Below are 17,762 nucleotides of genomic sequence, written 5' to 3'. Positions count from 1 at the left end.
TTTGCTATGTTTGGAGAGTGTTAGTGGCCCTCGGTGTATCTCTGGATCCGGTGGAGTGTCCAAACTAGTTGAGACAGAGGATGAGTCGGTGGTGGGATTAGCCACGACTGAGTTGGAGCTAGTGGGAGCTTCAACTGGCCCTTCTAGTAATTGATGATGAGGGGCAGCTGCAACTAGAGAAATCAGACTAAGTTTTAGCTTGTTCTTTGGAACTGGAAGCCTAAAAGGACTTGGTTGTTTTTAAGATTACTGGAGTAATTGAGAGTTGAATGGCGGAGAAAAGCTAAAGTTGTTCAAGCCTCCAAGTGGGAGATTGTTAAGATTTATGGAGTCTTGAATAAATTGACAAGTTCCTAAGAGTTCAAGGGCCATAAATGAAACTTGTAAATTAAAACAATTGAATATTGAATTGGACGCACTATCAATTGTTTAATAATATTGAAGTGGACGGCAGCTCTATTTTGGACGGCTAAAGAAATCAACGCATTCTTTTTTTCAAACTTTGCGGCATATATATATTCTAGTCAAATATAGCGGCAATTTGTGTAAACAAAAGAAAAAGGCTTACGGCTCTCTCCTATATATATATATATATATATATATATATATATATATATGACTTGTAAGAAGAGCGATGTAGTGTAGCGTAGAACAACAAAAGTGCTGAGTGATATTACCATTTGTAATCTTATAGTGAGTTAATATAAAATCTAGTTGCGCCCGTGGACGTAGGATTTACACCGAATCCGAACCACGTAAAATCCTTGTGTTCTTTCTTGCTTTATTTCCTTCGTGTGTTTGTGTGTGTGATAGTGTGTTTCCGCTGCGTGTACCCGGTCCGATTCCTAACAAGTGAATGATACATCAAGAGAAAGAGGCTTTTCGTTTTTTAATGATACTGAACATGTGAATTTCATGTCAGTTTTGGCGATATGTTCGTTAGCATTCGATTGTATCTTGTCAGAGTAGAGTTCTACTGACATGGATTCAACAGAGCATCTGATTTCTGTAAAGCTGACACTTAAAGATTCAATAGGAACTTGAAGCACATGATTTTCTTTAAAACTGTCTTTTGAATTAAGAAACTCTGAAACATCAGAAGTGAAACACATGGATAGATTTTCAACAGATGTGAGCTGGTCAATGACATCTAGCAATGCATCAAAGCAGCCAAGTATTTCACTTCCTGAAAAAAGAAAGACCATTGCATTAATCAAATATCAAGTATGTACAGAATAAATAACACAGTGACATAAAAGATGATATTCTACCTTCGACGATAAACTGACATTTATTAACCTTTGACATCATACATGTTGCAGAAGGAGAATCAGATCCATATGGTATTGTGATCCATATATCGCCACTACAAGGAGCAATTATGCTGATACTTGTCACTTCAGAAGCATTGTCTTTCCAAAGAATATGATGTAGAGATAAATCCCTCCCAAATACATTTAGACAATAATTTTGATCTCCAATATATCCAGGTGGAACAGAACACTCCAAAGAGATTTCTTTTAATAGAATGTCTGAATCACTATTCTCAATAAAAGTGAAGTACATCTGTGGAATATTAAGCTTTAGAAACTGGTAATCAGCATTAACCACAGGTGTAAACAAAACGGAGTCCAATATCTCAAACTTGTAATTGTAAGTGAAAGGAAAGCTATCTGTGTCCTTGGAACAATCGATACCAGATGACTCTTTTGCATTGGAGTTCCAATCAGGCATTGAGAAGTAACCAATGAGTACAGCTAGAAATTCAGTTGGCAATATGCATGAAACATTCTGAATACTAAAATCTAGTTCCATTCCATGATTCCCTTTTCTCACTCGAATGTTGATAACGAGAGAAAGATTGAGTAAAGCAGGGCCCCACAGAGAGTCTTGTAGAGTCTGAGGAAACCATTGTGATGAAAGGCTCAATCCCTCAGTTGAACACAACACATCCAGACAGCTTTCATGGATAGAAATAGAAGATTTAGCAGTAGGAAGTGTAAAATATGCAACAATGGATGAAGAGTCATGCAGGTGTAGTCTAATGCTTCTGAGATCAAGATTGATTACAACCAGATGAGGATCAGATACAGATAGTTTCTGGAATTCCTTTTTTGAACAATTTATCTTACCCTCTCTTATGTTGAGAACCTTCTTCCAGTCTGGATTGATGTTAATAAGTGAACTCTCGAGGCTAAGAAGAGATCTGTCATTGTGTATTGTAACAAAAGGGTAATGATCAACTGAAATGCTTTCCCAATCTGAAGAACAGGTGTCATAAAAATTGGAACAACCAAAATAAGAACCTGAGAGGACATTGTTACTATTACTTACCACAAATTCTTGATTTTTGTCATCATGTAAATGTGAAGAGCTATATTCTGGTAGCTTATCGAAAAATTCAATCAGCAATCCAATAATATGTGGATAGCAATGAAGATCAAGATCTGTCAACCATATGCTCAGATCACCATCATAATGTAACATGAGGCACCCATTATTAAGTTGGCTTAACCCATTAGGTGAAACATTTATAAGGTCCATGTCATCACTATTTTTCAACAAACGAGACGTTACTTTAAAAGCCCGTGTACATATCCAGAAAGATTGTGTGTGTTTCATAGTAATCAATCTCATATCCAAGTCCTGAAGAGAAACAGTTAATGTGCAACTTTCCTCTAACCCATTTTCAAGGTCAACAATGAAGCTACCAGACTCCAAATTGGCAACAACAGAGACACTGCTAAAGTTGTTTGATTTATTTGAGTCTGACGTGGTGCCCAAGTGTGAAGCATGATGGAGCATGTTAATGGTTTCAACTAGTTTCAAAACTGAACCAATTATTGATGGTGGCACGTGTCCCAAAAATGGTGCCACCACTACATAAACCTGAAACCAATTATTATTAATGGTGACAAGTGTGCGAAATTTTTAACTTTTAGTAGGATAATGTAAATACCTACCTCCATTGCTTTCAGTAATGATTCATCCTGAGCAATGCACAATGCTAAAGCAGAAGAAGCATTGAGCTTCTCCAGAATAGGAAAATAATAAGGATAGAATGGCACAAACAAGTTTATCTGCAGGAAGTCACCCATCAGTTATGTGATATGTGAGATGTTGAGTGAAAATGAGAGAAGATGCTGACAGCTGACCTGGAAGTCGACTAATTTAATTTCCAAGTGAAGGGTCCAGTTAGTGGTTTGGTCTAGGCTTTCTATTTTAATTGTTCTTTTGAGTCTTTATGATGTAATAGTAGGTTATTTTGGTGTTTACGGCTTTGTAGTGTGTTTACGACCTTAAACCCCTTTACGGCCGTAAACCCTGTTTCCGGCCCAAGTCTCCTATAAATAGAGGTTGTGTAGGTCATTATCGGTTGTTGATCCTAGAGAGTTCACGGTCGCTGTAAACAAGTTGTACCCGGTGTTTTTCAGTTATAAAGCGTGTGCAAGCTTGTTTCTATTCTACTTCTACTCCAATTCTTGTTCTATTTGATTGTTTGATTGTTTGATCACTAGTAAGATCCGTTTTCAGGACCTTACAATTGGTATCAGAGTAAAACCGGTGTCAAAGCATCATTCAATCGAGTTTTCGGACCGTTTAAACTAATATTCATCATTTTTCGAGATTGGGTTTGGTACTTTCACTGCTAAAAGGGATCGAATCTGATAAAAATTCGTGTTTACGTAAATTTCTGGGAGTTTACTGCCAAGTGATTACGACCGTAAACTCAGTTTACAGCCGTAAACTCAAGAATCTTCAAAGACAGTAAACTTTGTTCTTGGACCGTAAACAGAGCATCTTCAATAACCGAAAACTCATCTTCAAAGACCATAATCAGTGCATCTTTATTGACCGTAAACTCTTGGACCGGAAATCCGACCGTAAACTCAGTTTACGGCCGTAAACTATCTGACCGGAAACTCATTTTTGACATTCTTCTTGTTTTAGTTTTTGATTTAAAATTTAATAATCAATGGATTCTCAAAGTCAAACACATCATCATGAACTGGATTCTGTCATGGGCACAACCACACGTATTCCAAGACTGCTGTCTGCAGATGGGTTTCCTGAATGGAAATACCGGATTGAGAAGTATATTAAAATGAAAGACTTCAAAATTTGGAGAAGCATCATCAAGGGTCCTGTCCGAATTACCATCACTGTTGCAGGACAAGTGATTGACAAACTAGTTGAGAACTATACAGATGAAGATTTTGAGAAACTTGAAGAACAGGAAAGGGCTTTGGCCACTCTGACCATGGCTTTATCTCCTGATATAGCTCAAGGTTTCAGAGAGTATACTTCAGCTAAAGCTTTGTGGGAAGCCTTGATTGAGGTGTATGAAGGAAATGAAGACATGAAGGAAAGCCGCCAGGATATGTTGCGACATAAATTCAACATGTTTAACTACATTTCTGGAGAAACCCTGGAGGCACATCTGCTGCGATTCACAACCCTCACTACTGAGATGAACATATCTGGGATCTTCTTGACCAAGTCCGAGATAAATAAAAAGCTACTGAATGCTCTTCCAAAGTCATGGGACATGAATGTAGCTGTTATTAAGAAGACCAAGGATCTGAATCGCCTCACTCTTGCTGAAACAATGACGATCATCAAAGCTTGTGATATTGATGATAAACAGTGAGAGATTAACCATGTGAACTCGTATTCGACTGCAAATCTCGGAATTTCGTCTAACAATGCCCTTTCATCAATCAGTTCTTCCTCAGGTCAAGCATTTGCTGTTCAACAACCTCAGATTCAAACCTTTGTTACTGCGTCATCCATGCCTCATTCTCAAAGCCAGTCGTTTGTCACTCCACAAGCTGTTCCCTCCTCCAATGTGCCAGTTGTAGCCTCTTCCTCAAACACAAAGGAAAGTGATGACAATCTTGCTCTCGCCACAAGACTTGTTAACTGCTATAATGTTTTTGTAGCTGGAGAGCTTCCACCTCAGTTGTCATTTGCTGATCTGGATCAGATTCATCCAGAAGATGTGGAAGAGATGGATATTACGTGGCAAATTGCTATGGCAGTATTCAGGGCGAAGCAGTTTGCTAAAAAAAACAGGGAAGAATAACTGGGGGATGAATGCTGATAAAAAGGTAGGGTTCAACAAGGGAAAGCTGCGATGTTTCAACTGTCACAAGCCAGGTTATTTTGCTCGTGAGTGCCCGAAACCGGATCGAAGGTTGAACAATGACAGGATGATGGTTGCGGTGGGAAACAATCGTGGAGCTGATGTGGTCAACGGTGAGACTGTTATGGTTGCTCAGTCATTTGAATGGGAGGACCAGATTCAGGCTCTGAATATTTCAAGACCTGAAAATGCTCACCTAGTCCAAATCAATGATGATGCTCCCGTGAAGAATGTTGCAGCTGATCCTGAAGAAAAGATGATGGAGCTGCAGTTTGCACTGATGGTATCTTCTACTTCCGAACCCAAGAAAAGTGAGGTAAGTTTACCTTCTTGTTCTCAGGCATGTATTGATTATGTTAAAATTCTTCGTGATGAAATAGAATCATTGCGTAGAGAAGTAGAGGATTTTAGATATGAGGGCTATCAACTTAGAAAATGACAAAAACCCCTAAAGGCCCAGTTAGAAACAAAAATAAAGGACTTTAGGAGACTTCAGGAAGACTACAGTAACAAATGTGAAAATTATGATTATATCAAGAGACAGAATGCTGAGTTAACTATTGAGCTTGATACATTAAAAGGGCAATTTGAAACTGCAAATTTTGATTTTAAAAGGTTTGATGTATCAAGCGAGGTAGTTGCCAACATGATTGACCATTGCCTGCAGTTCAAACGAAACCAGCAAAAGGGTTTAGGATACGATAATGCACCTCCTCCTTTTAATCATACATATCAGTATCACCCTTTGACTAAAGAGGAGATTGCCAACGAACCATTCATGGTTTATGGCAAGCCATCTGGTTTTGTTTCAGGAGGATTTATTAATGTTGAAAGTACTAACCTTTCTACTTCCCCTGCAGATCAATCCTTAGATCAGTCAAAGCACGAAGTTGAAGGATCTGTTTCTCATAACAAAACTGAGTCTGAACCTCATGTTTTTGTTTCCAATGAAAAACCTTTTGTTTCTGATGTTGAAAATGACAATATTTTTTGTGATACTTCCGCATCTGCTCCTGCTGAATTAAACTTTTTTGAAGTGTTTGATGAATTATTTGATAATCCTGATGTTTGTGATGCTTCTAATGAAAACACACCAATTCCACAAGTCACACCATCTGATGCACCCTTACTTATCTCACAACCTATTTCTTAGACATGTTCTTGTGGGAAAAGTAAGGGTGTCAGTAAAGAAAATAAATCTGAGAAAGGCAATACCAGTTTTAATAATAATAAACAGATTTGTTTTAATTGTGGTAGTGGTGGTCATATAGCTCGAAATTGTCAAAATAGGATTTTTGTACATTATATGTCACCAAGAGGAGAGAACGAATCTAGAGGAAGGTCTTCAACTAGAAAGTCCTCAAGAACTCGTTCTCAAGATGATGACTGGAAGGATGATCGAAGTAGAAAAAGGGCGGTTTTTCAAAAGAATAAAAGGGTTTTTCATAACAAAGTCCCAAACAGTTTGCCAAAACCGAACAAGGCTCCGCCAAGATCGGTTTCGTCAAAGAGCAGTTCTGGATCTTCAACCACTTCTGGTAGAACTTCCCGATGCTCAATGCAAACTGATAAGAAACATATTTCAAACCACCTGTGACTGTTAGGAAACCTAAATATCATTATATGCCCAAATTAACTTCCAATCAATCATCAACATCCTCTGAAAAGATTACAAATGATGATTCAGAATTGAAGATTTTGAAAGATCAATCAGAGAAAGTGAAGAGCCAACCCAGGACAGTGATGACCTGGGTTCCCAAATCTAAATGATCCCGCTCATTTTGTAGGGACAGTTGCGGAGGAATGTCGTCAGACCTTGGTACGTCGACAGCGGCTGCTCCCGACATATGACAGGAGACATCTCCCAACTGAGCGACATTCAATCCTTTAATGGGGGGTATGTTTCCTTTGCGGGCGGAGAAGGTGGCAAGATCACTCAGAGAGGAACCGTAACAAACGGAGTGCTGAGTTTTGAGAACGTCAACTTTGCTCCCGAGTTAAAACACAGTTTGTTGAGTGTGTCTCAGATTTGTGACAAAGGTTACTCTACACATTTCACCGATAAAGAGTGCATGATTCTCAAGCCAGGCATTGTCATCCCAGAATAGTGGATTCTTGTCAAATCAAAGCGGGATGGAAATGCATATATTATTTATATGAACAGCAACATTCCTGAACAAGTCACTTGCCTCTTTTCGAAGGACTCAGAACAGAACGCAATGATGTGACACCGAAGACTCGGTCATGCTAACGCTAAAAACCTAAATCGTCTTGCAAAGAATGAGATGGTCTGAGGCTTACCTGTCAGAGACTTTATAACTTTTGAGAAGTGTGTGTCATGTGCCCAGGGAAAACATCATAGAAAACCACACCTACCAAAACAAGTTAACTCAGTCACTCAGGTGCTCTAGTTATTGCATATGGACTTATTTGGTCCGGTCAACGTCCTAAGCATCAACAAAAGTTCGTACTTTCTGGTTGTGATCGATGATTTCTCTCGTTTTACGTGGGTCTTCTTCTTATCCAACAAAGCTGGGGTTGCTGATCTGATAAAAAAGTTCATCGTGATGATTGAGAACCAAACCAACAACCGGGTGAAGGCGCTTCGTACTGATAATGGAACAGAATTCAAGAATGCAGTTCTTGATCATTTTTGCACAGATAAGGGAATTGTGCGTCAATACAGCTCTGCTCACACGCCTCAACAAAATGGTGTTGCTGAGAGGAGAAATAGAACATTAAAAGACATTGCAAGAACAATAAGAAGACGAAACAGATTGTAGAATCCTTCGACGTGCGTTGGTTGGAGGAGAATGAGACGGATGCTCGAGTGGGCCCTGATTGGTTATTTGATTACACATCGCTCTTCAAGTCCATTAATGTGTCTTCAGATGGTTCATCTGGGTCTTCCTCTAGTTCGAAGATTGTTTCTGAAGACGAAGACGAAGAAGTTGTTTACAGACCTCCAACGATATCCTCTTCACCACCTGAGGGGGAGTCATCTGCTCCACCTGAGGGGGAGTCATCTGTTCCACTTGGTAGTCCAGAGTCTCCAGTTCAAAATGATACTCCAGATGCTGATGCTACACCTCTTACCCCTATTGAAAGAGAGTTCATGTCTAGAGATGCTTCCGTTGTCACTCCAACTTTTATGGAACTACTCTTTCCTGAAGAAATTGCTAATCAGTTTGTAGCAGATTCATCTAATGTGGAACAATCAACAAATGATGGAGGTTTCAACATTCACAGTCTTCCCGTTTCACTCAATGATATCAGCCAAGAGATACCTTCAAGAATTCAACGCGATCATCCGATCGAAAACATCATTCGTCAGCTGGGTGATGGAGTTAGAACTAGAAGTCAGAGTGGAGATGTCAATACATGTCTCTATTCTTGCTTTATCTCTCAAATAGAGCCCAATAATGTTGAAATGGCTTTGAATGAGCCCAGTTGGGTAGATGCTATGCATGAAGAGCTAAATCAATTTGAAAAGCTCGGGGTTTGGAAATTGGTTGAGTTGCCAAAGGGAAAAAAGTCTCTTGATATACGATGGGTCTATCGAAACAAGCAGGATGATTCTGGCGTTATAGTGCGCAATAAAGCAAGATTTGTGGTTCGCGGGTTTCGACAAGTCGAGGGTCTTGATTATACTGAGGTTTATGCTCCAGTGGCTCGCTTGGAGGCTATTCGTATCTTCCTTGCATATGCTTCCTACATGAACTTCACGGTTTACCAAATGGATGTCAAGACAGCTTTCTTGTATGGCAAGGTGAAGGAAGAAATCTACGTTGATCAGCCCCCTGGGTTCGTTAACTCGAAGTTTCCTAATCATGTCTACAAGTTGGACAAGGCGTGGTATGGGTTACATCAAGCTCCTCGAGCGTGGTATGCGACTCTCACAAAGCACTTGCTCGATCATGGATACTCTCGTGGCACTATCGATCAAACTTTATTCATCAAGCATGTTGTTGATGATCAGATTCTAGTCCAGATCTACGTTGACGACATTATCTTCGGGTCTACCAGTCCACAGCTATGCAAAGAGTTTGAAGGCGTTATGAAAAAAAGGTTTGAGATGAGTTCGTTGGGTGAAATGACCATGTTTCTAGGGCTTCAGGTCAAACAAAATTCAACCGGAATCCTTGAGAAGTTCGGGTTTCAAGACGCAAAACCTGCATCGATGCCGATGGCCGAAAGACCCCTGCTAAATCCAGATACTGATGGCGAATCCGTAGATCAGACACACTACATATCTATGATCGGATCGTTGATGTATCTTACTGCAAGCCGTCCAGACATCATGTTTGCAGTTTGTCAATGCGCACGTTATCAGGCTAATCCTAAACTTTCACATCTTATTGCTGTCAAAAGAAATTTTCGGTATATTAAAGGCAGCCCAAAATTGGGTCTTTGGTATCCGAAAAATTCCGAATTTGATTTATATGCATTTGCTGATAGTAATTATGGAGGCTGTGAGCTTGACAGGAAATATACATCAGGATGGTGTCAATTCCTTGGAGACAGGTTGGTGTCATGGCAGTGCAAGAAACAGCATACCGTCTCAACCTCAACAGCAGAAGCGGAATACGTTGCTGCATCTGCTTGTTGCTCTCAAGTTATCTGGATCCAACATCAGCTGTTGGATTACAGTTTGAATTATCTAGAAACCCCCATCTACTGTGATAATGAGGCTGCGATTCAAATTGCTAAAAATCCTGTCCAACATTCCAAAACCAAGCACATTGATATCAAAATTCATTTTATCAGAAACTGTTATGAGCGCTCGCTCATCCGGCTGGAACAGGTTCCCTCTGCTAATAATGTGGCGCATCTGTTCACCAAGTCTTTTAACAAAGCTCGATTCGATGTGCTTGTGGGATTTTTAAAAATGATTCGTTTTGAGGATTAAATTTTTGTTTTAGGTTAGGTTAGTTTAAATTTGTGCATTTTAGTGATTTCATTCTCACCCATGCACAAATTTAGGGGGAGAAATAAACAAAAACCAAACAAAAATTGAAAATTTCAAAAATCCAAAAACATTAATAAAAAAAATCAGAAAATCAAAAATATGTTGCTAATAGTTTTATTTGTAGGTGATGTGACGGGAAGTGATATTATCAAGTGATAACAGGCAATCTGAATCTGCGTAACGTACCAAAACTAAATCGTCTAGGCTCTGTGATTCGATGCGCTGGTAGGCACGAAAGATTCTAAATGGACTTGACTAGGCAGAGTTGAACTTAAGGAATTCAAAGACTTGACAAATTTTGACCTAGTTAAATCCGTTTAGCCTGACAATACGACGCTTGGATAGGTTGAGTAGGGAGATATACATGAGAATCTACTGGTCACATTAAAAGAACTCGTATCTAGAATTGTGGATTAACTTTTCCTCGATGTGCGGATTCTGTCCTTAATTCCGGTAATTATATCCCTAATCAAGATGCCCCCGATGTTCTAGTACCTGCTCAAACTCCTCGAGTTGTGGATCGATTTGATAAGGAACCAGCTCAAGCTCCAAATGTGGTAGCTCTGAAACGTGCCAAATTGGCCAAAGCAGCTGAGAAAGGTCAATTTTTGTTTAAAAGGAGTTTGAGCAGATACATTTGGATCAGTAATTTGCTTTGTCTTTAACACCTTGTCTTCTTCAAGATCAGCAACTTGAATCTTGAGCTTGGAGTTTTCAGTTAAAAGATCAGCCACCTGAATGTCAAGCTCAATATTCTTCTGATTAAGCACATTTATTTCCTTTTGAAGACCAAGAAGTGTGGGATTATCTCCTCCTGAGTGACCTTCTCCAATAGAAATTCCCTTGGCTCGGGAGGAAGGCATTGAGCTTTGTTCTTGAGCCAAATGCATGGCAAGCCTCACAGAGGCAATGTCATGATCAGGCCTGGGAGGAAAGAATCCAGCGGGAGTTGAAGAATCACCAGCTTCATAGGTGGTGCTAGGTCCTTCATTGATAGGTCCTGATGAAACAATAGGAGTAATAGTTGATGGTTGTGTTGGGAGGCCTTGAAGTATATCAGAAACAAGAATTCCCTGTCTGGGATCACGTCTTCTTCTTTTTAGAAGAGGTTGAGAGGTCTGGGTTGTTGTATGATCACTCTGAAGTGGTTATGTGGTAGGAGAAACAATATCAAGGGGAGGAATCCCTGACACTGTCTCCATAGGAGTTGCTGTGTCAACCACTTGTTTGTTAGTAGGAGGCGTTGATTCGAGAACATCTTCCGTTTCCCGTATCTCCGTTGCTGGATGAGCAACATCATGGATATTGTCAAAAAACACGTCGAGGTTTTCATTGGACAAAAGATTTTCATTGCTTCCAAAATTCAAGGAAATATCATCCTTGTCATAGCCAGTAAGATCGAGATCCTCGAATGAATCATGAGCATCTTCAGTGTTTGCAGATGCAGTTTCCTTAGTTCCTTCACTATAGTCACTTTGAACAGGCACTGACGTCATATCATGATCTTCTGCCACAAATGCATTAGGAACTGTTGTATCTTCTTCTTCATCGTGATCTGACACCGTGATAACGTCATCTTCTGAAATCACCCTCTCTGAAGACGTAGGCTCAGAAGATAACTTGTCAGAAGATCCATGAGACTCGGATGCTTCGTTCAACTCAGCAAATTTTCCAAACTTCACAAGCAGATACTTTCCTTGGAATACAACCTTTCCCTTGCGATTCTGCTTGATTAGCCCAACAGTATGTGGACCTAGAGACTTCATGTCTAAGGTGTCTCCCTCCTTGACCATCTCGGGGAATTGTATGTCAATGAACATTTGGATGAATCTAGGATACATTAAGAAAGTATCCCGGGTTATTGCGTTGATGTTCACCACGAATTCGTCTAAGATAAACTTCGAGAAATTGAAGTCTATCCCTACAGCAAGTGAAGCAATGGCTCCCATATTCCTCAGTGAGATCTCGTCAGCACCAGACCTTCTGCCAGAAATGCAGATCACAAAGACATGAGCCAAAAATCTCCAGTACGGTGGCAGAAGCTTCTTCACAATAGGAGGAAGGATGCCTTCATAACCCATCTTTTTAAGAATCTTTTGGACGTCTTTGATCCCAATCTCAGTAGGAAAACCAGGTTGATCATCAATTAGCAAAGCTTCTCTGATGAATTGTTCAGTTATCTCAATCTTGCATCCCTTCACGACTGCTTCAACAGTAACTGCTCCATCATTATCCCTTTTTATCTTGGCAGTCTTCCAGAATTCCCTGATGATGTTCTGATAAACGATAGGATTCACCGTGATAGCAGAAGCCAAACAACATTCCCTCAGCCTGTGGATCATCGACTTGAAATCTCCATGTGCAACAGGAGGATCCGCCAGTATAATAGCCAAATTGTGCATGTCAGCGAATTTCAAGTTTGTCATTTGATCTGCACTAAAACTGGCCACGAAAGAAAACAAAGATATTTGAACAATTAAGATTTAAGTTTTTCTTATTTAATCAATTTAATTTTGGCCCCAAAAATAATTTTGACCAAATGGAGTTTACGGTCAAATTAGGGTTTACGGTCGTAAACCCATGGTCGTAAGCTCATGGCCGGAAACGGAGTTTACGGCCGTAAGCTCCTTCGCCGTATGTTATGGCCGTAAGCTCCGAAAAACGATTTTCTTCGATTAAAGCCCTAAAATCCGTCGATTTGATGAACAAAACACATATTCACGGTCGGTTTTCACATGCCTTTGAGATTCACCGAACAATTTAACAAAAACGAGGAAATTTTTTTCGAGATGAGAGAGAGAGAGGGAGAGAGTTTACGGCCGAAAATTGGAAAATGAGGAGTGGGACTTGATTTTGGCTGTAAACCCTCCTTATATACCTTGTTCGATTTTAGCAGTTATCCACACAGTGTAAGGCACAGTCCAAATCCCAAAAATTTTCAAAAATAAAACCTTTTGAGAATTAAAAATTAAAATTAACATAAACTAAAAAATAAAATAAAAATAAAAAATAATTTCTAAAATTTAAAATTTAAAATTTTGACAATTATAAAAATAAAATAAAAATAAAAAATAAAAATAAAAGTAAAAATAAAAATACAAGAAGACTAGATTATCTCAACAAAAACTGAATATAATTTTGTGACACTGGTATCAAAGTTGTTAGACAGCCTTAATCAACTTGTCGGTACCTTTACCTTCATGTCTATGTCTGGTCGATCGCCGGTATTGTGATCCACTTAAACACGAAAAATTTGAGATAAATTTGGACAAGCTAAGAAAGACAAGACATTTTTTATCCTTTATTCTTAGATAAATTTCCTAGGGACCATTTAGCTGACGACGACCAGGGATATTGTTGTCCACCTAAATTGAGCAGCGAGATCTACAGACAATCTGTAAGTGTTCAATTTTAATTGTACTAGAACATGTTTCTCGCTTCCTGATATGCTCCAGTAATCAAGGACTTCCAGAATACTCCTTACATCGGGTGAGCAGACAATTATTAAGAGAGAAGATAGATTTAGAATGCATATGTTATACACCCAGGTCGGATCTCTTCCAATCACGCAGATGGTGAAACATATGACTAACTGAAGTTTTAGAGGGATTGAGAAGAAGAATGATGCATATACTGTGTACCAGGTCGGATTGAAAGTCACGCAAAGGAGACATTATATGGCTAACAGATAGAAAGAATTGCATAGATAGAAGATGCAGAGAAATAGAGTTGCATATGTTACAGTCTAGGTCGGATCTCTCGATCACGCAGAGGAGGCAACATATGACTAACAGACAGAAAGAAAGAAAATAATCTTCTACAGACCTAATTTATCGGAATTCCCCAGTCACCCCAATACCGGAATTAAGGACAGAATCCGCACATCGAGGAAAAGTTAATCCGCAATTCTAGATACGAGTTCTTTTAATGTGACCAGTAGATTCTCATGTATATCTCCCTACTCAACCTATCCAAGCGTCATATTGTCAGGCTAAACGGATTTAACTAGGTCAAGATTTTTCAAGTCTTTGAATTCCTTAAGTTTAACTCTGCCTAGTCAAGTCCATTTAGAATCTTTCGTGCCTACCAGCGCATCGAATCACAGAGCGTAGACGATTTAGTTTTGGTACGTTACGCAGATGTTAGATCCAGATAACTTGAGAGCAACAAGCAGATGCAACAACGTATTCCGCTTCTGTTGTTGAGGTTGAGACGGTATGTTGTTTCTTGCACTGCCATGACACCAGCCTGTCTCCAAGGAATTGACACCCTCCTGATGTAGATTTCCTGTCAAGCTCACAGCCTCCATAATTACTGTCAGCAAATGTATATAAATCAAATTTGGAATTTTTCGGATACCAAAGACCCAATTTTGGGCTGCCTTTAATATACCGAAAATTTCTTTTGACAGCAATAAGATGTGAAAGTTTAGGATTAGCTTGATAATGTGCGCATTAACAAACTCCAAAGATGATGTTTGGACGGCTTGCAGTAAGATACATCAACGATCCGATCATCGATCTGTAGTGTGTCTGATCTACAGATTCACCATCAGTATCTGGATTCAGCAGGGGTCTTTCGGCCATCGGCGTCGATGCAGGTTTTGCGTCTTGAAACCCGAACTTCTCAAGAATATCCTCCACATACTTAGCTTGATGGAGCAGGATTCCAATTGAATTTTGTTTGACCTGAAGCCCCAGAAACATGGTCATTTCACCCAACGAACTCATCTCAAACCTCTTTTTCATAACGCCTTCAAACTCTTTGCATAGCTGTGGACTGGTAGACCCGAAGATAATGTCGTCAACATAGATCTGTACTAGAATCTGATCATCACCAACATGCTTGATGAATAAAGTTTGATCGATAGTGCCACGAGAATATCCATGATCGAGCAAGTGCTTTGTGAGAGTCGCATACCACGCTCGAGGAGCTTGATGTAACCCATACAACGCCTTGTCCAACTTGTAGACATGATTAGGAAACTTCGAGTTAACGAACCCAGGGGGCTGATCAACGTAGATTTCTTCCTTCACCTTGCCATACAAGAAAGCTGTCTTAACATCCATTTGGTAAACCGTGAAGTTCATGTAGGAAGCATATGCAAGGAAGATACGAATAGCCTCCAAGCGAGCCAGTGGAGCATAAACCTCAGTATAATCAAGACCCTCGACTTGTCGAAACCCGCGAACCACCAATCTTGCTTTATTGCGCACTATAACGCCAGAATCATCCTGCTTGTTTCGATAGACCCATCGTATATCAAGAGACTTTTTTCCCTTTGGTAACTCAACCAATTTCCAAACCCCGAGCTTTTCAAATTGATTTAGCTCTTCATGCATAACATCTACCCAACTGGGCTCATTCAAAGCCATTTCAACATTCTTGGGCTCTATTTGAGAGATAAAGCAAGAATAGAGACATGTATTGACATCTCCACTCTGACTTCTGGTTCAAACTCCATCACCCAGCTGACCAATGATGTTTTCGATCGGATGATCGCGTTGAATTATTGAAGGTATCTCTTGGCTGATATCATTGAGTGAAACGGGAAGACTGTGAATGTTGAAACCTCCATTATTTGCTGACTGTTCCACATTAGATGAATCTGCTACAAACTCATTAGCAATTTCTTCAGGAAAGAGTAGTTACATAAAAGTTGGAGTGACAGCAGAAGCATTTCTAGACATGAACTCTCTTTCAATAGGGGTAAGAGGTGTAGCATCAGCATCTGGAGTATCATTTTGAACTGGAGACTCTGGACTACCAAGTGGAACAGATGACTCCCCCTCAGGTGGAGCAGATGACTCCCCCTCAGGTGGTGAAGAGGATATCGTTGGAGGTCTGTAAACAACTTCTTCGTCTTCGTCTTCAGAAACAATCTTCGAACCAGAGGAAGACCCAGATGAACCATCTGAAGACACATTAATGGACTTGAAGAGCGATGTGTAATCAAATAACCAATCAGGGCCCACTCGAGCATCCGTCTTATTCTCCTCCAACCAACGCACGTCGAAGGATTCTACAATCTGTTTCGTCTTCTTATTGTTCTTGCAGCGTCTTTTAATGTTCTATTTCTCCTCTCAGCAACACCATTTTGTTGAGGCGTGTGAGCAGAGCTGTATTGACGCACAATTCCCTTATCTGCGCAAAAATGATCAAGAACTGCATTCTTGAATTCTGTTCCATTATCAGTACGAAGCGCCTTCACCCGGTTGTTGGTTTGGTTCTCAATCATCACGATGAACGTTTTTATCAGATCAGCAACCCCAGCTTTGTTGGATAAGAAGAAGACCCACGTAAAATGAGAGAAATCATCGATCACAACCAGACAGCACGAACTTATGTTGATGCTTAGGACGTTGACCGGACCAAATAAGTCTGTATGCAATAACTAGAGCACCTGACTGATTGAGTTAACTTGTTTTGGCAGGTGTGGTTTTCTATGATGTTTTCCCTGGGCACATGACACACACTTCTCAAAAGTTATAAAGTCTCTGACAGGTAAGCCTCAGACCATCTCATTCTTTGCAAGACGATTTAGGTTCTTAGCGTTAGCATGACCGAGTCTTCGGTGCCACAGCATTGCGTTCTGTTCTGATACCTTCGAAAAGAGGCAAGTGACTTGTTCAGAAATGTTGCTTTTCATATCAATAATATACGCATTTCCATCCCGCTTTGATTTGACAAGAATCCATTATTCTGGGATGACAATGTCTGGCTTGAGAATCATGCACTCTTTTTCGGTGAAATGTGTAGAGTAACCTTTGTCACAAATCTGAGACACACTCAACAAACTGTGTTTTAACTCGGGAGCAAAGTTGACGTTCTCAAAACTCAGCACTCCATTTTTTACAGTTCCTCTCTGAGTGATCTTGCCACCTTCTCCGCCCGCAAAGAAAACATATCCCCCATTAAAGGATTGAATGTCGCTCAGTTGGGAGATGTCTCCTGTCATATGCCGGGAGCAGCCGTTGTCGACGTACCAAGGTCTGACGACATTCCTCCGCAACTGTCCCTGCAAAATGAGCGGGATCATTTAGATTTGGGAACCCAGGTCATCACTGTCCTGGGTTGGCTCTTCACTTTCTCTTATTGATCTTTCAAAATCTTCAATTATGAATCATCATTTCTAACCTTTTCAGAGGATGTTGATGATTGATTGGAAGTTAATTTGGGTATCCAATGATATTTAGGTTTCCTAACAGTCACCGGTGGTTTTGAAATATGTTTCTTATCAGTTTGTATTGAGCATCTGGAAGTTATACCAGAAGTGGTTGAAGATCCAGAACTGCTCTTTGACGAAACCGATCTTGGCGGAGCCTTGTTCGGTTTTGACAAACTGTTTGGGACTTTGTTATGAAAAACCCTTTTATTCTTTTGAAAAACCCCCCTTTTTCTACTTCGATCATCCTTCCAATCATCATCCCGAGAACGAGTTCTTGAGGACTTTCTAGTTAAAGACCTTCCTCTAGATTCGTTCTCTCCTCTTGGTGACATATAATGTACAAAAATCTTTTTTTCTTGGTGACATATAATGTACAAAAATCCTATTTTGACAATTTCAAGTTGTCTGTTGATGAGCCTAGAATTTATATCCCTAATCAAGATGCCCCCGTTATTCCAGTATATGCTCAAACTCCTCGA

General features: G+C 39.9%; 1 protein-coding gene across 1 annotated transcript; it reads right to left on the bottom strand.

Annotated features, from left to right (window-relative positions):
• Positions 1-845: 845 nt before the first annotated feature.
• On the bottom strand, positions 846-12,541 carry LOC145130069 (uncharacterized). The gene is made up of 6 exons (XM_079064928.1): positions 11,309-12,541; positions 10,751-11,254; positions 10,611-10,706; positions 2,964-3,080; positions 1,272-2,889; positions 846-1,186 (listed from the first exon to the last, which is right to left on the bottom strand). The coding sequence occupies exons 1-6, from the start codon at positions 12,539-12,541 to the stop codon at positions 846-848; spliced, it is 3,909 nt and encodes a 1,302-aa protein (XP_078921054.1).
• Between the last annotated feature and the right edge of the window lie 5,221 nt (positions 12,542-17,762).

This window comes from Lactuca virosa, chromosome 8, assembly GCF_052849685.1.
Source record: "Lactuca virosa cultivar CGN04683 chromosome 8, Lactuca_virosa_CGN04683_v6, whole genome shotgun sequence".
Lineage (NCBI taxonomy): Eukaryota > Viridiplantae > Streptophyta > Magnoliopsida > Asterales > Asteraceae > Lactuca > Lactuca virosa.
Note: the sequence above shows the minus strand (reverse complement) of the source record. Positions and strands in the feature narration are given on the sequence as shown.